We start from the raw sequence: 14829 nt of genomic DNA, 5'->3' as shown, positions 1-14829 counted from the left end.
AACCAACTCCCATCAATATCAACATGGCTTGAGATATCCTGTGGGATAAAATGATACAAGCACCATGAAATAAGCGAGCAAGAGCAACCCGACCAGCGAATTGCCATAAACATCAAAAGGTGCCGATGCCACTTATCAGAATTGCTATAAATATTAAAGAGTGATTCATGGAATTGAGATTTTATACTTACAATAGTTTTGACAATTCTTTTTGCTACTGAATTTTTATAGAGTCACAGTGCAAAAATTTTTCACGCATGGTATCAAATACCAAAAAGTGCTAATACCACTTATCAGTGGTGTTGAGTGGAAGCATTATGTAGCGATATGTGGTAAGTATATCAGGAGAAATATGATTAAAAGATAAACGCATGGTATTTGTCATCCCCTCTATGATTTTTTCCATAGCATTTTTATCTGGATATTCACCTAGTTTTCAAAAATGGTTTAACAACTCATGCTGCCAATAATTAGAAAGAAAAATATGTTAGCAGATCAATATCATTTTACAAAGCTTAGATGTGACACTGAGAATAAAAAATACAGACAATTCATATTGTGGACTCCATACGCAGGTCGGAGATATTGCATTATCTATTGGAGCTTTCTTCATTGGGCATAGTTTCCATTATATGCATCCAACAATTGATTATCTGTTCATTCATACAAATAGAATTCACAAACTTTAAAAGAAAAACTTTACAATATTATTTGCGTAGGCTCAACTTACATCATTAGATATTACCTCTGAAGATAATAATTTGCATAGGCTTAAATCTTCAACCCATATAGAACCATATATGGTATCTTCCTTCCAAATAAGGTCTCTAAAAATAATGATAATTCACTTACAAGTACTAGAGAAAAGTAATAATTTCGATTATACCTATCATTAGTATAAAATTTTACAACCATATGCTCATACCTACTATCTTGAGCCGTGCCAGCATCTATTATGGCAACATTCTGCATACAACGAAGTATCAGTTGGCACTTAAAAAGTATCCGATAATTTAATTAAAGTATCAAATAACTACAAAATAGTATCAATGTATTACCAAAGAAGTATCAGAAAACTACCATAGCAGTATCAGAAAAATTAGAACTAAGGAAGTATCACTTAGTACTAAAATATATCAAGTAGCTAAAAAAAAGTATGCAATGACTATAAAGCAGTATCAATATGGTATAGAGAAATATCAGATGATGGAATCAGAAATATATAAAACTACTAGAGGCAGTATTAGAAAATATATTGACAAATGTTTACCTTATCACTAGGAGCATCAATGGTTGTCGTAGGATTCTTGCACCTCCTTTTGTACTTGCTGCCAACCAGATAGTCTTTCACCATCTTGGTTAATGTTGACTTCCTATCCACCCTCCTTCAACCTCTTGACAATTGAAGAAGGTTCTCCATCCTTGTTTTCCTCCTCAGTGTTGGCATTCTCATTACCCCCATGACTTCCACCAAGATCATGATCATCATTCTTGCTCTCATCTTTCCCCTCCTCCTCCTCCTCCTCCTCTTCTTCTTTCTCCTTTTTCTTTCCCTTCTTTGCCTCCTCTTTTTCTTCTTGTCCCTCGTTCTTCTCATCATCTTTTGTCCCTCCTCCTCCTCCTACTTCTTCTTCTTCTTCTTCCTCAAATTTTTTTTTTGGATTTGCCATCATCGTCATCCTCACTGTCAGATGAGGATGCATATGATTCAGACCCATAGTCGGATGAGTCAAAACCATAAAATACCACTCCATGATTATTTCTTTCCAAAATGCGGCAAAATTTTCTGTAATTTCTGTTCAATAACTTGATCTTTGCTTTCAAGGTCAAGATCTCATCATCTTTTTTCTTATTGCTTTGTTCAAGCATCTTGACCCTCTGCACAAGACTTTGAAAATCCACACTATAAGATGTGCCGGTAACATCCATTTGTTTCTTCTTTCTTCCCTCCCTCTCAACAGTGACAGCCCTATCAGCATACACCTAAAAAATATTTGCACCAATAGATGTTCTACTGAGATACTTGTGCTCGAATAGGGCCAGCTGATACTCTTTAATTTGATGAAAGTATAAAATATCAACAAGACAGTATTATTATATCACAAGGCAGTATGATATCAGAGATGTTCGGTACCAAATAATATATGACAATATTACCTTATCAGTGGTAATCTCATTGATCTTCTCTTCAATCTTATTAATACATTTTAACCATTTCACCTTCCACTTGAAGAGACGGGGCCTTGCTGCTTTATCATCTAGGGGTGTCAAGATGGAGGGAATCCTCTCTAGAAATCAAGCGTGTGTCAAATAATAATAAAAGATATTAGCAAGCTTATTGTTACTACAAAGTTATTTACTATAAAACATAAAATTAATATAATATAATTACACTTGATACTTACCAACAAACTGATAGCACAACCATTTAAGTAAACGAATGATGGCTTCTTGTTGTTTTTTCAATCATGTATCGCTTGATGACTGGATATTATGTTCTCTATCAAAAATATATAAACAGCCGTCCCCCAGTCGAACTCACCCAACTTGTCAACATGGTCAACATATTGGTGTATAAATCTTAGCATCTCTTTTGTAGACAAGAGAAAAAGTATCGTGTTCAACACAGCCAACACGAAGACAAAAACAAAAGCTTTCACCTCTTTCTCTCTTTTAGAGCCAACATAAAATTTTAATAGTTTCTTAAGATTATTTCTATGCCCCCATCTCGAGAACCCCCAAGCAATTCATTATATGTTTTGTCTTTCAGAGGTGCCCCCTCCTCGTCAAGTTCTACTAGTAGGTCGGTGAGAGGGAGGTCAAGCATTGCGGTGAGCTCATCCTTTTCAAGCTTCAGCTCTAAGCCGTCGTCAATGATGAATAAACCTCTTCACTCATCGAACCGCTTGATGAGCATATGCAACCAATTTGGGCTGACAGACAACTCTGGGATATCAAGGAGGTGTGCAAATGGTGTCTTTTGTAGAAGCTCCATTTGTGCATCCAAGATTGACTCCTTTATACTCTTCTTCTCTTTCTCCTTAGCATTCAGCATTCTATACAATGAACTTGGAGAGCATCTACTCTTCAACCTCCTGATATATAAATCATCTCTCTTATATTTAGTTTGAACTTGTAGCATAATACGGTGGAGGTCTTGGCAATATACGTAATATATAAGAAAATATTTAGTAGAAAAGATAACTCTCTTTTTTTATTTAAGAATCCTAAGCCTTGAAACCATATGAAAGTACTAAATATGCATATCGGTGTATAAATTATGCACAACGAAGTATAAATTGCCTTTCACTTGTATCAATTAGGCATCATTGAGCATGCAATTTGAATTATTTCTCATTCAATCATAAATAACAAAAATTTGAATCAAACCATTTCTAGGGTTTCAATTGGGGGGAAAATGCTTACCGATTGAGATTTTTTGCACCGGCCTTCAGGCGTGGACATTGCTCTGGTGTAATAGAGGGAGGCAGAAGCACCAACGGGAGAGTGAAGAGTATGCTCCTTCGGCGTGATGGAAGGAGGCGACAACCGATGGAGGATCAATAAGATAGAAGGAGGCAGCTACCGGTGGAGAGATCAACAACGTGAGGGGATCGTGTTAGATGGTAAGGACAAAAGAGAGCAGACCAACTTTAGGAGATCAGCAGTCGGAGACGAGCGGCGAAGCAGGGAGGCGCACGATCGCATTGGAAGTTTGGGGAGCGTGCGGTGGACGTTGGGTGACCAGGACGAGGGAGAAAAGAGTTCGTGCTCGTTTAAATATCAAAAGGGTAATTAGATAATTTTAGCATATTTGGGTAGCTCCTTTTTAACTTAAGTTTTAAATTGAGAGTAGCTTTTATTTTAAACTGGAAGGGGGAGTTTCTTTTAATTTTAAAGTGGAAACAGAGATTTTACTCTAATTCTCGATATATTTTATTGATTTTTATGAATAATATTTTATTTTTTTTAATATTTTATTTATTTTTGATTGTTGATCGATTTATTATAACGATGACCTGGTATCACCGTTGCAACGAAAATTTGCCCGCTCGAGACCTCGCATGTGGCTGGAAGGGCAAAATGTCAGTGTGAAGGCTCAGGGCTACTGTTGTAGTACAAGAATCACGCGGAGTCTCAGCCGCGGAACGTGGGAAGTCTTGCCCGTCCAGCCAATAAAGGCCGACGGACTAACGAAAAAATATTCGTTGCAACGGTGGTACCGGGTTGGCCTTTCCCCGCGCTCTTCCTCTGAGGATTCTTCAACCAATACGCCAATCAGAGTATTTTTGTCCCCCTTTTTTTTTCTTTTTTCTCTTTTTTTTTGATAAAAAGAAAAGAGAAGCAAGACTGCCACCTTAAACAGAAATTATTAGATAGAATTATTTTACGACATTGGATACGGACAAGTCTACAAAAAATTCACGCCTCAATCATTCTTAATGCCCCATTAAATATTAATCATGGCTAATCATGATTTATTTCCTAATAATTTCTCTCTTGGATTAATGCCAGGTGGACTCTCCTTGCTTATTTTATTCTGGAGCTGTCATTGCCTCTTCTTTGTCATGAGCTATGCGCGTAGCAACGAAGTCAAGCTGTCGTGTAACTCAATGCAGAATTTTCCATGCTATTGACGAGGTCAGCTCTCTGGTTGGTGGTTGGGAGACTTGGTCTTCGGTTCTCACCGAGTCTTCTCGACCCCGCGCAAGCAGGGCCCCATTAAAGACGACGACGACTTACTTTTATTAAAATTCTTACGCCTTTGTTCCCGTCATCATGGGCCTCCCGTTATATTTTACTCTCCCTTGACGTAACTCTCCACTTCATTAACTCTATGAAATCTGGATGGGCCTTCCATCTAGTTTTTCTTTTTCTTTTTCAAAAACAAAGAGAGAAATTACAAACGCGTTTGCAGCTGATGTCTAACCCAGCTTTGATTTTGGACTCCCGAGCTGTTGGTTCCATCTCCCTTGCAAGATCTCATGCTACTTTTAGCTTTCTACCTTATTGTGTAAAAGAAAAGCCTGAGAGATTCAGAAAAAGGAGGAGAAACATAAAAAAAAATGGAGAAGATATCTTTTTCTTGTATTTCACTATGATATGTACATCCATATATAGAGATGAAGAAAAAAGAAACAGGCAGGAAATTGGAGAGATCACGGTATCAATCACGTGATCTTCCTAATTCAAAAACATGCCATAGTAATTATAAAATATTCTAGACAATATTCTAGAATATGTACATTCCTAATATTCTGTAACATGCCATTGTAAAAAGATATTCTAGACAATGTACATTCATGATATTCTAGACAATGTACATTCCTAATAGTCCCCCTCAAGTTGGCGCATAGAGATTTCGAATGCCCAACTTGTATAGAATCTCTTGAAAATGATCACAGCCGAGAGCTTTGGTAAAGATATCTGCAAGCTGACAATGTGTAGGAACATATCGTGTAGCAATGTCTTGAGATTGTAGTCGCTCTCTGACAAAATGACAATCAATTTCTATGTGTTTGGTCCGCTCATGAAACACAGGATTTGCAGCAATGTGTAAAGCTGCTTGATTATCGCAATAAAGGAACATGGGACCATGATGTGAAACACTGAGGTCGGATAAGAGGGCTCGAAGCCATAGTAATTCACTGATAGTGTGTGCCATAGCCCGGTATTCGGCCTCTGCAGAGGAACGAGATACTGTTGTCTGCTTCTTAGCATGCCAAGAAATCGGAGCATCTCCTAAGGAAACATAGAAACCTGTAGTAGAGCGCCTTGTCATGGGACATCCTGTCCAGTCTGCATCACAATAGGCATATAACTGAAAGGTGTTGACACTTGGAAAAAATATGCCTTGACCTGGAGATCCTTTCAAATATCACAAAATACGGAAGGCTGCATCTAAGTGTGGTTGCCGAGGAGATTGCATAAACTGTGTCAGAATATGCACCAAGTATGCAATATCAGGCCTAGTGATAGTCAAATAAATGAGTCGTCCCAGCAATCGACGATATGGACCTGGATCATTAAGTAGTTTTCCATCATCCGCCGTGAGCTTGAGATGTTGCTGCATAGAAAATTTTGTGGGCTTGGTCCCAATCATTCCGGTCTCATGGAGAATGTCAAGAGTATATTTTCGTTGTGATACAAATATGCCCGAAGGTGATCGTGCCACTTCTAATCCAAGAAAATATTTTAAGTTGCCCAGGTCTTTAATGTGAAACTTATCTTGCAAATATTGTTTCAGTGCCTGACATTTTGAAGGGTTATTCCCTGTAATAATCATATCATCCACATAAACAAGAATGGCAATGAAAGAGTCCTCATCCTGTTTGGTGAATAGAGAGTGATCGGCTTTAGATTGAGTACAACCATATTGGAGCAAGGAGTGGGAGAACTTTTCAAACCACTGTCTTGATACTTGCTTGAGTCCATAAAGAGACTTACGCAACCGACAAACACGTGTGTCACTTGATTTTAGAAATCCTGACGGAGGTGTCATGTATACTTCTTCATGAAGATCGTCATGAAGGAAAGCATTGTTGACGTCCAACTGATGTAACTGTCAATGTTTAGCGGAAGCAACAGTTAAGAGACACCGTACTGTAGTCAATTTAGCCACCGGAGCAAAAGTCTCAGTATAGTCAAGGCCTTCTATTTGTGTGTATCCCTTTGCCACTAACCGAGCCTTGTATCGCTCAATAGAACCATCGGCCTTGTATTTAATTTTGTATACCCATCTCGATCCAATGGGTTTCTTCCCGAGTGGTAGATGCTCCAAAGTCCAAGTGCCATTTTGCTGGAGAGCAGTGAGCTCAGCCCCCATTGCTTCTCGCCACTTAGGATCCTTAACGGCTTGAGAAAAAGTTTTAGGTTCTTTATGAGAGGTAATAGCTGAAATAAAAGCTCGATGGGAAGTATTAAGCTTAGAATAAGTAAGGTAGCAAGAAATAGGATAAGGCTTACCTGAGGTCACTGAATTGGCGGATGTGTCCGGGGGTCTCCCCACTCTTGGGGCATCGACAATGTAGTCCTGTAATCGAACGGGTTGCTTCCTATCTCTGACGGGCCGTGAATTAGGTCCAATGGTCTTAGAAGGTGAAGCCTACTCAGGAGAGAGAGTGTCGATTGCATCAAGAGTCTTGTTCAAACTTGACATTTGGTTCGAATCAATGGAATTGGTTTGTGTTTGATCTGACTCATGAGAAAGAATAGGATTTGAAATCTGTCCTTGGGTCTGACCCAAATTAGGTACATGAGGTAAATTATTGGTTGCCAAAGGAAATCCTACATCATAATCAGTCTGATTTGGTTGTGAAAAAGAAGGTATAATAGAAAAAGAAGGTAATATTTGAGAATAAGGAAACGTCTTCTGATGAAAGATAACATCACGTGAAGTAAATATTTCATGAGTTTCAAGGTTATATACACGATAGCCCTTTTGACCAAGAGGATATCCAACGAACACACAAGCACGAGAACGAGGTTGAAATTTATCACTGGACGTCTCATGCACATAACAAAGGCTACCAAAAACTCTCAGATGATCATAGGTGGGTGGTTTATGAAATAAGAGTTCGTAGGGACTCTTGCCATTCAATTTTGGTGTAGGTGTCAAGTTAATTAAATAGGCGGCAGTCAAAGCACATTCTCCCCAAAATGACACGGGCAAGTTGGCTTGAAATCTTAGAGCACGGGCAACATTTAATAGATGTCTATGTTTACGCTCAACCACCCCATTTTGTTCTGGTGTCCCAATACAAGAAGTTTGTGATATAATCCCATGTTCTAGAAGATGTGATTTCAATGGTCCGGCTACAAACTCTTGAGCGTTATCACTACGTATGTGTTTAATGTTGGCATCAAAATAATTTTTGACCATAACATGAAAATTAACAAAGCATTGGTATGCCTCGGATTTTCTTTGTAATAGATAAACCCAAGTAGCCCTTGTGCAATCATCAACAATAGTGAGAAAGAAATGAGCTCCTGTGTGTGATGGGGTGCGATATGGTCCCCATATATCAATATGAACTAAATTAAATGGTGAAGCAGATTTATTAATGCTCAAGAAAAAAGGCTTTCTTGTCTGTTTTGCACGATAGCAAATATCACAATAATTATTTATGGAATCAAAAGAAGTATTTGAAAGAAAAGGAACAAGTTTCAAACGCTTGTAAGAGCAATGTCCTAACCGAGCATGCCAGAGATTAATCGAAATATTGACTTTATTTGTTCGTGCAGGACGTATTGCCAAGCCTTTGAAGTAGTAAAGACCATCCCGGAGTTCACCCAATCCAATCAGCTTTCTCGTGGCAAGGTCCTGTAGAGCACAAAATGTGGGAAAGAAGAGAACAGCACAATTAAGTTCTCGAGCAAGTTTGCTTACTGAAACAAGATTGCAAGTAAAATTAGGAGCATATAGAGTACGATGCAAGATAATATCATTGGTCAAAGTAACATCACCATATGAATGTACAGGCATATTGACTCCATTAGGTAAAGTAACTGGGAGTGCATTGTCAAGAGGTTCAATATCATGAAGAAAGGACTTACAAAAGGTTAAGTGTTCGGAAGCACCACTATCAAGGATCCAAGAATGATGAAAAGAATCAAGAGAGGCCTTACCAACAAAATTTACGGCACTTTGAGTCTTATCTTGTCCAAGAAAGAAAATAAGTTGCTGATATTGTGTAGGAGAAAGACCCGGTATTGGAGAGATTCTGTCTGTATTCAATGGTGTAGTAGCATTCACGGCAACCCCTCCTTGGTGCTGACTACCGGTCTCGGCTCCATTGCCTCTACCCTTAACTCGATCTTTGGATTGCCATCTAGGTGGGTACCCGATTAGCTCGAAGCATCTATCACGGGTATGTCCTGTCTTCTTGCAGTAGTCGCATCGAAAATATTTTTTACTCCTTTCCTTGGAGCCGATCTCTTTATTCGCCCTTTCTGTCATGGGCTTAACAGCGAGAGCCGCGGCTTCGGGTTGAGAAGTTCGAACAGCGGCGACTTCCTTCTGCTTTTCACCTCGAATCAATAAGGCATATGCCTTATTAACTGTTGGTAATGGCTCCATGGATAGCAGCTGATCTCGCAACGTGTCGTAGGAGTCCTTGAGACCAAAAAGAAACTGATGTAGTCTCTCTTCTTCTTTCTCAACTTGGATCTCTCTAGTGGCTCCACACGAATAAGTCGGCACCTTGGAATAAGCCGTAAGTTCCTCCCACAAGCCACGAAGATGGGCATAATAAGCGGCAATAGTCATATCATTGCCTTGCCTGAAACTCCAGATTTGAGTCATTAACTCATGAATGCGAGGAGCATTACCTTGAGAGTATCTTTCCTCAAGATCGACCTAAATATCTCGAGCACTTTCAAAAAAAAAGATGCTATCATAGATTTCTGGTACAACAGAGTTGTAGATCCATGACATCACCATTGAATTGCACGTATCCCAGAGAAAATGATCCCGCGATCCATCTATAGGTCGTGCAAGTGTCCCATCAACGAACCGAATTTTTCGTTTGGCTCGAAGAGCAGTGATAATGGCCCTTCGCCATGCAGGATAGTTCGGTCCCTTGAGTAGAGATGTCACAAGGGCATTCCCAGGATTCTCTGAAGGTGAGATGAAATAGGGAGATGCCGGATCATGCGCAGCATTTAAGGTCGATGACGAACCATCCACCATAGATTCGATTGTGGTGCTCTGATCGATTTGATCGGACATGTTGATGAGGACAAGATGTAGCAACTATTTGCCTCCAGCTACGTGCAAGAGGACGCTTCAGCAACAACCTGCTGTAAGCGCTTGATCGAAGAAAAGACTTGGATCAATGGCGACCCTGCTCTGATACCATGTAAAAGAAAAGCCTGAGAGATTCAGAAAAAGGAGGAGAAACATAAAAAAAAATGGAGAAGATATCTTTTTCTTGTATTTCACTATGATATGTACATCCATATATAGAGATGAAGAAAAAAGAAACAGGCAGGAAATTGGAGAGATCACGGTATCAATCACGTGATCTTCCTAATTCAAAAACATGCCATAGTAATTATAAAATATTCTAGACAATATTCTAGAATATGTACATTCCTAATATTCTGTAACATATTGAAATAAAAATAGTAATAGATTCTTGTCGCATAAAAAATTGTTTGATTGTGGGAACGCTATGCTCATCTAATTACCACTAGAACAGAAAAAATGAGACAATGTATTGGGCTCTCATTCACAGAGAACCAATCATATCACACCTGCTATAGAAAAAACCATCAAAAATAGAAGGAAAGAACTGATATGTTGAATCATGCCTGCCACAGCACAAAAAATTGCAAAGGAAGAGACATAAAAACAAAGATGATAATAGATGTAGGATGGGTGGTTTGAATGGGCTTGACAGTGCTGATTTTTGAACTGATGTAGAATAGGTGCTGTTATTTTGTATTGGGCAATCTCAAGGGTCCTCCCGTAAGCGATCCAATAGTTGCTAGTTTTTCTATGGGAGGCCTTTTCAGGCTTCTTTTGTTCTTAGATCTCTAACCTTTTTTACCATTTTATTATATCAGTAAGACGTAAGATGGCACTAGTTCCACCATTTTGTCAAAAAAAAAAAAAAAAGGATTAAATAGAACTCGTGAATCAACATTTTGTAATCACCCGATGTTTTCTGTTCCAGCTGAAACTTATCTGTACCCTACTCTTGTGTAGCTCTTTATTAATAAAGATTGGGTGGCTTATAACCTCCCACATTCTCATCAAAAAAAAAAAAAAAAAAAAGAAAAGAAAAAAACTTGTAAATCAATTTTCTATGAATTTTCACTCGCAGGGAAATTTTAATTTGATGCCTAATTAGTAGCTTAAAGAACCACTCAGTTGTTCCTTGTATTTGCACATATGGTTTTGATTAAGGGCTTATTACGTTCCAACTTGGAGATCAGCCAGTGAAGAGTAGCATTATACACTACAAGAAATTTAATTTTTTACGACGAAATTTTAGCGACGAAATATTTTTCGTCGCAAAAAAGTAGGCTTTTGCGATGAAATTTAAATTTCGTCCCCAAAAATTAGGTATTTGCGACGAAAAAAATTGCGTTGCAAAAAGTTATATCTTTTGCAACGAAATTTTTTTTTTTGTTGCTAGAAGTTCATTTTTAGCGACGAAATTTTTTTTCGTTGCAAAAAATAGTTTTTTTGACGACGAAATTTTTTTTTTCGTAGTTAAAAATTTATTTTTTGCGATAAAAAAAATTTGGTCGCCAAAAAATTATATTTTTTACGACGAAATTGATTTTTCATTGCTAAAAAAAAAAGACTTTTGCGACCAATTTTATTTATATTTAGCGACGAAACTATTGCGTCGCTAAATTTTATTTTATTAAAAAATTTTTGAATATTTTGCGATGAAAATTTAAATTTCGTTGCTAGAATTGATTTTTAGCGACGAAATTTTTTTCATCGCAAAAAAATTTTTTTTTTGGCGACGAAAAAATTTTTCGTTGCTAAATTTTTTTTTGCGACGAAAATAATTACGTCGCCAAAAATTTAATTTTTAGCGACGAAATATTTGTTTCGTTGCGAGAAACTTGATTTTCCAATCATTTGCGATGAAATTAAATTTTCGTTGCCAAAAATTAATCATTTGCGATGAAAATATTTTTGTTGCAAAAAATTAAATTTTTTGACGACAGAAAATTTATTTTTAGCAACGAATTTATTTCGTCGCTAAATATATTTTACTTAAAAATAAAACCGAAGGTATATTCTGCCCTAATTGAAAAAAATCTTTTGATCTCCCTCCCGGCCCGATCTCCGCCGCGGTCATCCAAATCTTCTCCCTCCCCGATCTCCGGCGACAGTCGTCGTTCCCCGGTCGCCGGTCGTCTTCCCGGTAAGTCCTCTCCCTCCCCGCCACCATCCTCTCTCTCTCTCCCTCCCCACCGCCGTCGAGCCCTCCCTCCCCGCCACCGTCGCCGCTCGAGCCCGCCCCCCGTCGCTGATCGAGCCCACCTCCCAGCTTGCCGGCCGCCGCAGCCGCCGTTTGGGCGGTTTCGTTGACCCGGGAAGCATTAAATTCGGCGGGAAGCGGCAGCAGCGACATATGGTGGTCGGCTTTGGAGAAGCCCCCATCTGCTCGTCTTCTATCTCTCTAGCGTTTGCTTGAGATTTTGGGATTCGGCGATCCATCTCCCTTTTCCTTACTCGCTCTCACAGTTCTCTTCTTTATTTGGAATGCCGTTTGGAAGGGGAAAGGTGTGATCCTTTTGAGTAAAGAGTGTGTTTGGTTGGGTTTCCAAGAGGGAATGGAGCTCCGGATCGTGGGGTGGAGGTTCTGAGGCTGTTGCTCTGTTTCTGGGATTGGAGAGTTGGGGATATCTCAGGTGAAACAGAGCTTCTCTCACGTTTTTATACTTGGATTTGTTATGTGTTAACCTCTTCTCATCTGTTTCTATCTGCTTGCTGCCGTGTCTTCTCTAAAGTTCGCAGCTTTTTGGTCGCCCAAGTATGTCGTCGGTTCTGGTAGCTCGGAAGGGGCGCCTTCAGCAGCGTTATGAAGGTCATTTCCGGCTTGTCGCAGGGTATTATGCTTTTTTACCTTGGCTGATTCCTCTAAAAACATGATTTTTATTTTATTTTTATCAGAATATCTTGGTTTGCATTTGATGCCTATGACCAAACTGTGCTAATGTCTGAAAAATAGGAGAGGTAAATATTTTTCTCTCCACTTGATGTTTGTATAGCAGAATTCCTAAAATAAACAGATGGATATGATGTAAATGGTGATGTTAGGACTTAGGAACGAGACCATTTTAATAAGCTAAACTATTCGATCACCTGATGTGTTCGCATGCAAAGATGGTACATCAGACTGCATAAGCCCCGGTACAGGAAGAAGTAATTGGATAGCCAATGACCTCTTGTTAGGTTTTTATATACTGGGGTCTCTGCTGCGATCCCTTTAGAGTGTTACATGACATCTTATGACGTAGTAAATGCTTGGGAGGGATTCATATTTGTGTTCTATTGGACGGAAATTTTAGCCATGATCATATCTAACTAGAAGCAGCTTAGGTATCGGTGTAGGAAAAGTTAGCTTGATGCCTGAGTAGGAATTTAATGGCGTCTTTTATCTCAACTAGTGGTGCCAAATAGCTGCAATTAAATAGATATTCTTGATCCGTTGGCTATAGCAAGTATGCGGGATACTGTTTTTTGGTTGTGGATCAGGCGGACTATGTTATAAGGTGGTGTTTTATACCATATAAATTGTCAATCTAGGCTTTAGAGAACATATGACTTATCTTGGATCTTCTAGTATAATTGTCCAAAATTTAATTTTCTTATTCATTTTCTTAACTTTGTTTCATGTGGTGGAAACAGATGCATTCCTTATAGACTCAAGGCAGACACAGATTCTCACAGTGGCAATTTGATAGATAGGCTGGAAGTTCTCATGATTTCTTCACCAAATCGAGATGATCTTGTCTTCCCAAAGGTGCAACTTCCTGTTCCGTTTGCTTCTAAAGTTTGATCTTGAAAGTATACTAATTTTCTCCGACAAAGTTTAAGAGTTGATGATTTTTTGGCCATCAGGGTGGATGGGAGAATGATGAGACTGCAGATGAAGCAGCATGCCGTGAAGCTTGGGAGGAAGCAGGTGTGAGGGGGATTATCAGTGTAAGTATCTAATCTAAATTTATTGCTTGAGGACATGGGGTGGTTGGTTTTATTAGAGTTACTGTAGCTTTCTTTGGTTGAATTTCTTTCCCCATTTACATGTGAAAACATATCTGATTTGTGTGTATCATGAGTGATTTTAATTTCCTCCCGACCAAGAGGAAAAATCAGATAGGTTGGTAAATGCGTTGTATTTAAGTGAATGATGGTCCTGATGAAATGAATCTTTGAACTCAATTGATCAAAAATAAAAATTGTCATAGAAAAGTCTCAAGTGTTATGGCAAGGGCTATTAGAATACTATGTGAGAAGGTTGTTCCATATACTCTAAAATATGAGCTGACACTTAGAATTTCTTAATTATAAAGTTTAAATATTACTTCTTGTTGGTTTTGATTTTATTTTGTTTATTGTGAAGGAAAAAATGTTAGAATTGAGAGAGCAGGCGACGAGGGAGGTGGGATCTGATGGTGATACTGGATCGCAGCAGGTTTGTTTGATGACAGATGATACGATTTTGGATACCGTCCTCGGGCGGCAGCTAGGATCTGGTCATAGCATGCGGTCCAAAAAATCATGCAGTTCGTCATCCGGCCGGTCTGATGATGCATCGGTGCCAGAGGCAGTTAGGACATCCATGAGCATGATGCAAGATCAAATTAGTTACTGGATGAATCGTAGTCAGACGCTCGAGAGGATCGTAGCTGCGGTGGCGGAACGGCTCGGTATTGATGCTTTTGAGTTAGCACCTCTACAGTCACATGATGCCGCCTCTGCACCACCATCGCGTCACGTATCGGGTCAGGGATCGACGCCTGGAGGAGGGAATGAGGCCAATGAGTCAGATCATACTTAGTTTGTACTTATTTTAAATTTAAAATGGTGTATGGACTTATATTTTTGTATATGACAAAGATGGTTATGAAACTTTTTGTTATTTGAAATTGGTCTTTTGACTTAGAATATTTTTATTGTGTTAACATACTGTTTATTTAAAATATGGTTGATCAGATAATTTGTATTTGAGCAGGTTTTTTTGAAAAATTAATAAAAAAATTATTTTTTATCCAAAATTTATTTTAGCGATGAAATATTAATTTCGTCGCAAAAAAATTTGTGAACCCAAAAAAGTAAAACATTTATTATTCATT

At 38.6% G+C, this 14829-nt stretch overlaps 1 protein-coding gene across 4 annotated transcripts; it reads left to right on the top strand.

Moving 5' to 3' along the window:
• Positions 1-11748: 11748 nt before the first annotated feature.
• Positions 11749-14622, top strand: LOC140854672 (uncharacterized). 4 transcript variants are annotated; one of them, XM_073250632.1, is made up of 6 exons: positions 11749-11891; positions 12247-12381; positions 12481-12579; positions 13382-13496; positions 13595-13678; positions 14097-14622. In XM_073250632.1, exons 3-6 carry the CDS (start codon positions 12506-12508, stop codon positions 14532-14534), a joined length of 711 nt encoding a protein of 236 aa, XP_073106733.1. In that variant the 5' UTR covers positions 11749-11891; positions 12247-12381; positions 12481-12505; the 3' UTR covers positions 14535-14622. The 4 variants fall into 4 exon arrangements, with proteins under 4 accessions (XP_073106733.1, XP_073106734.1, XP_073106735.1 ...); XM_073250633.1 differs by lacking the exon at positions 12247-12381 and having other exon boundaries at positions 11760-11891; XM_073250634.1 differs by lacking the exon at positions 11749-11891 and having other exon boundaries at positions 11925-12381; positions 12488-12579.
• The last annotated feature ends 207 nt before the right edge of the window (positions 14623-14829 follow it).

The sequence above is a fragment of the Elaeis guineensis genome, chromosome 1 (assembly GCF_000442705.2).
Source record: "Elaeis guineensis isolate ETL-2024a chromosome 1, EG11, whole genome shotgun sequence".
Classification (NCBI taxonomy): Eukaryota; Viridiplantae; Streptophyta; class Magnoliopsida; order Arecales; family Arecaceae; genus Elaeis; species Elaeis guineensis.
This window is presented reverse-complemented; position numbering and strand designations above follow the sequence as displayed.

Excerpts from the sequence above, each read along its gene's own strand:
- LOC140854672 (XM_073250632.1), top strand. The coding sequence starts at position 12,506 with ATGTCGTCGGTTCTGGTAGCTCGGAAGGGGCGCCTTCAGCAGCGTTAT. Across the intron at positions 13,497-13,594 it reads ATGATCTTGTCTTCCCAAAG|GGTGGATGGGAGAATGATGA; the intron begins GTGCAACTTCCT and ends TTTGGCCATCAG. Across the intron at positions 13,679-14,096 it reads GTGTGAGGGGGATTATCAGT|GAAAAAATGTTAGAATTGAG; the intron begins GTAAGTATCTAA and ends TTTATTGTGAAG.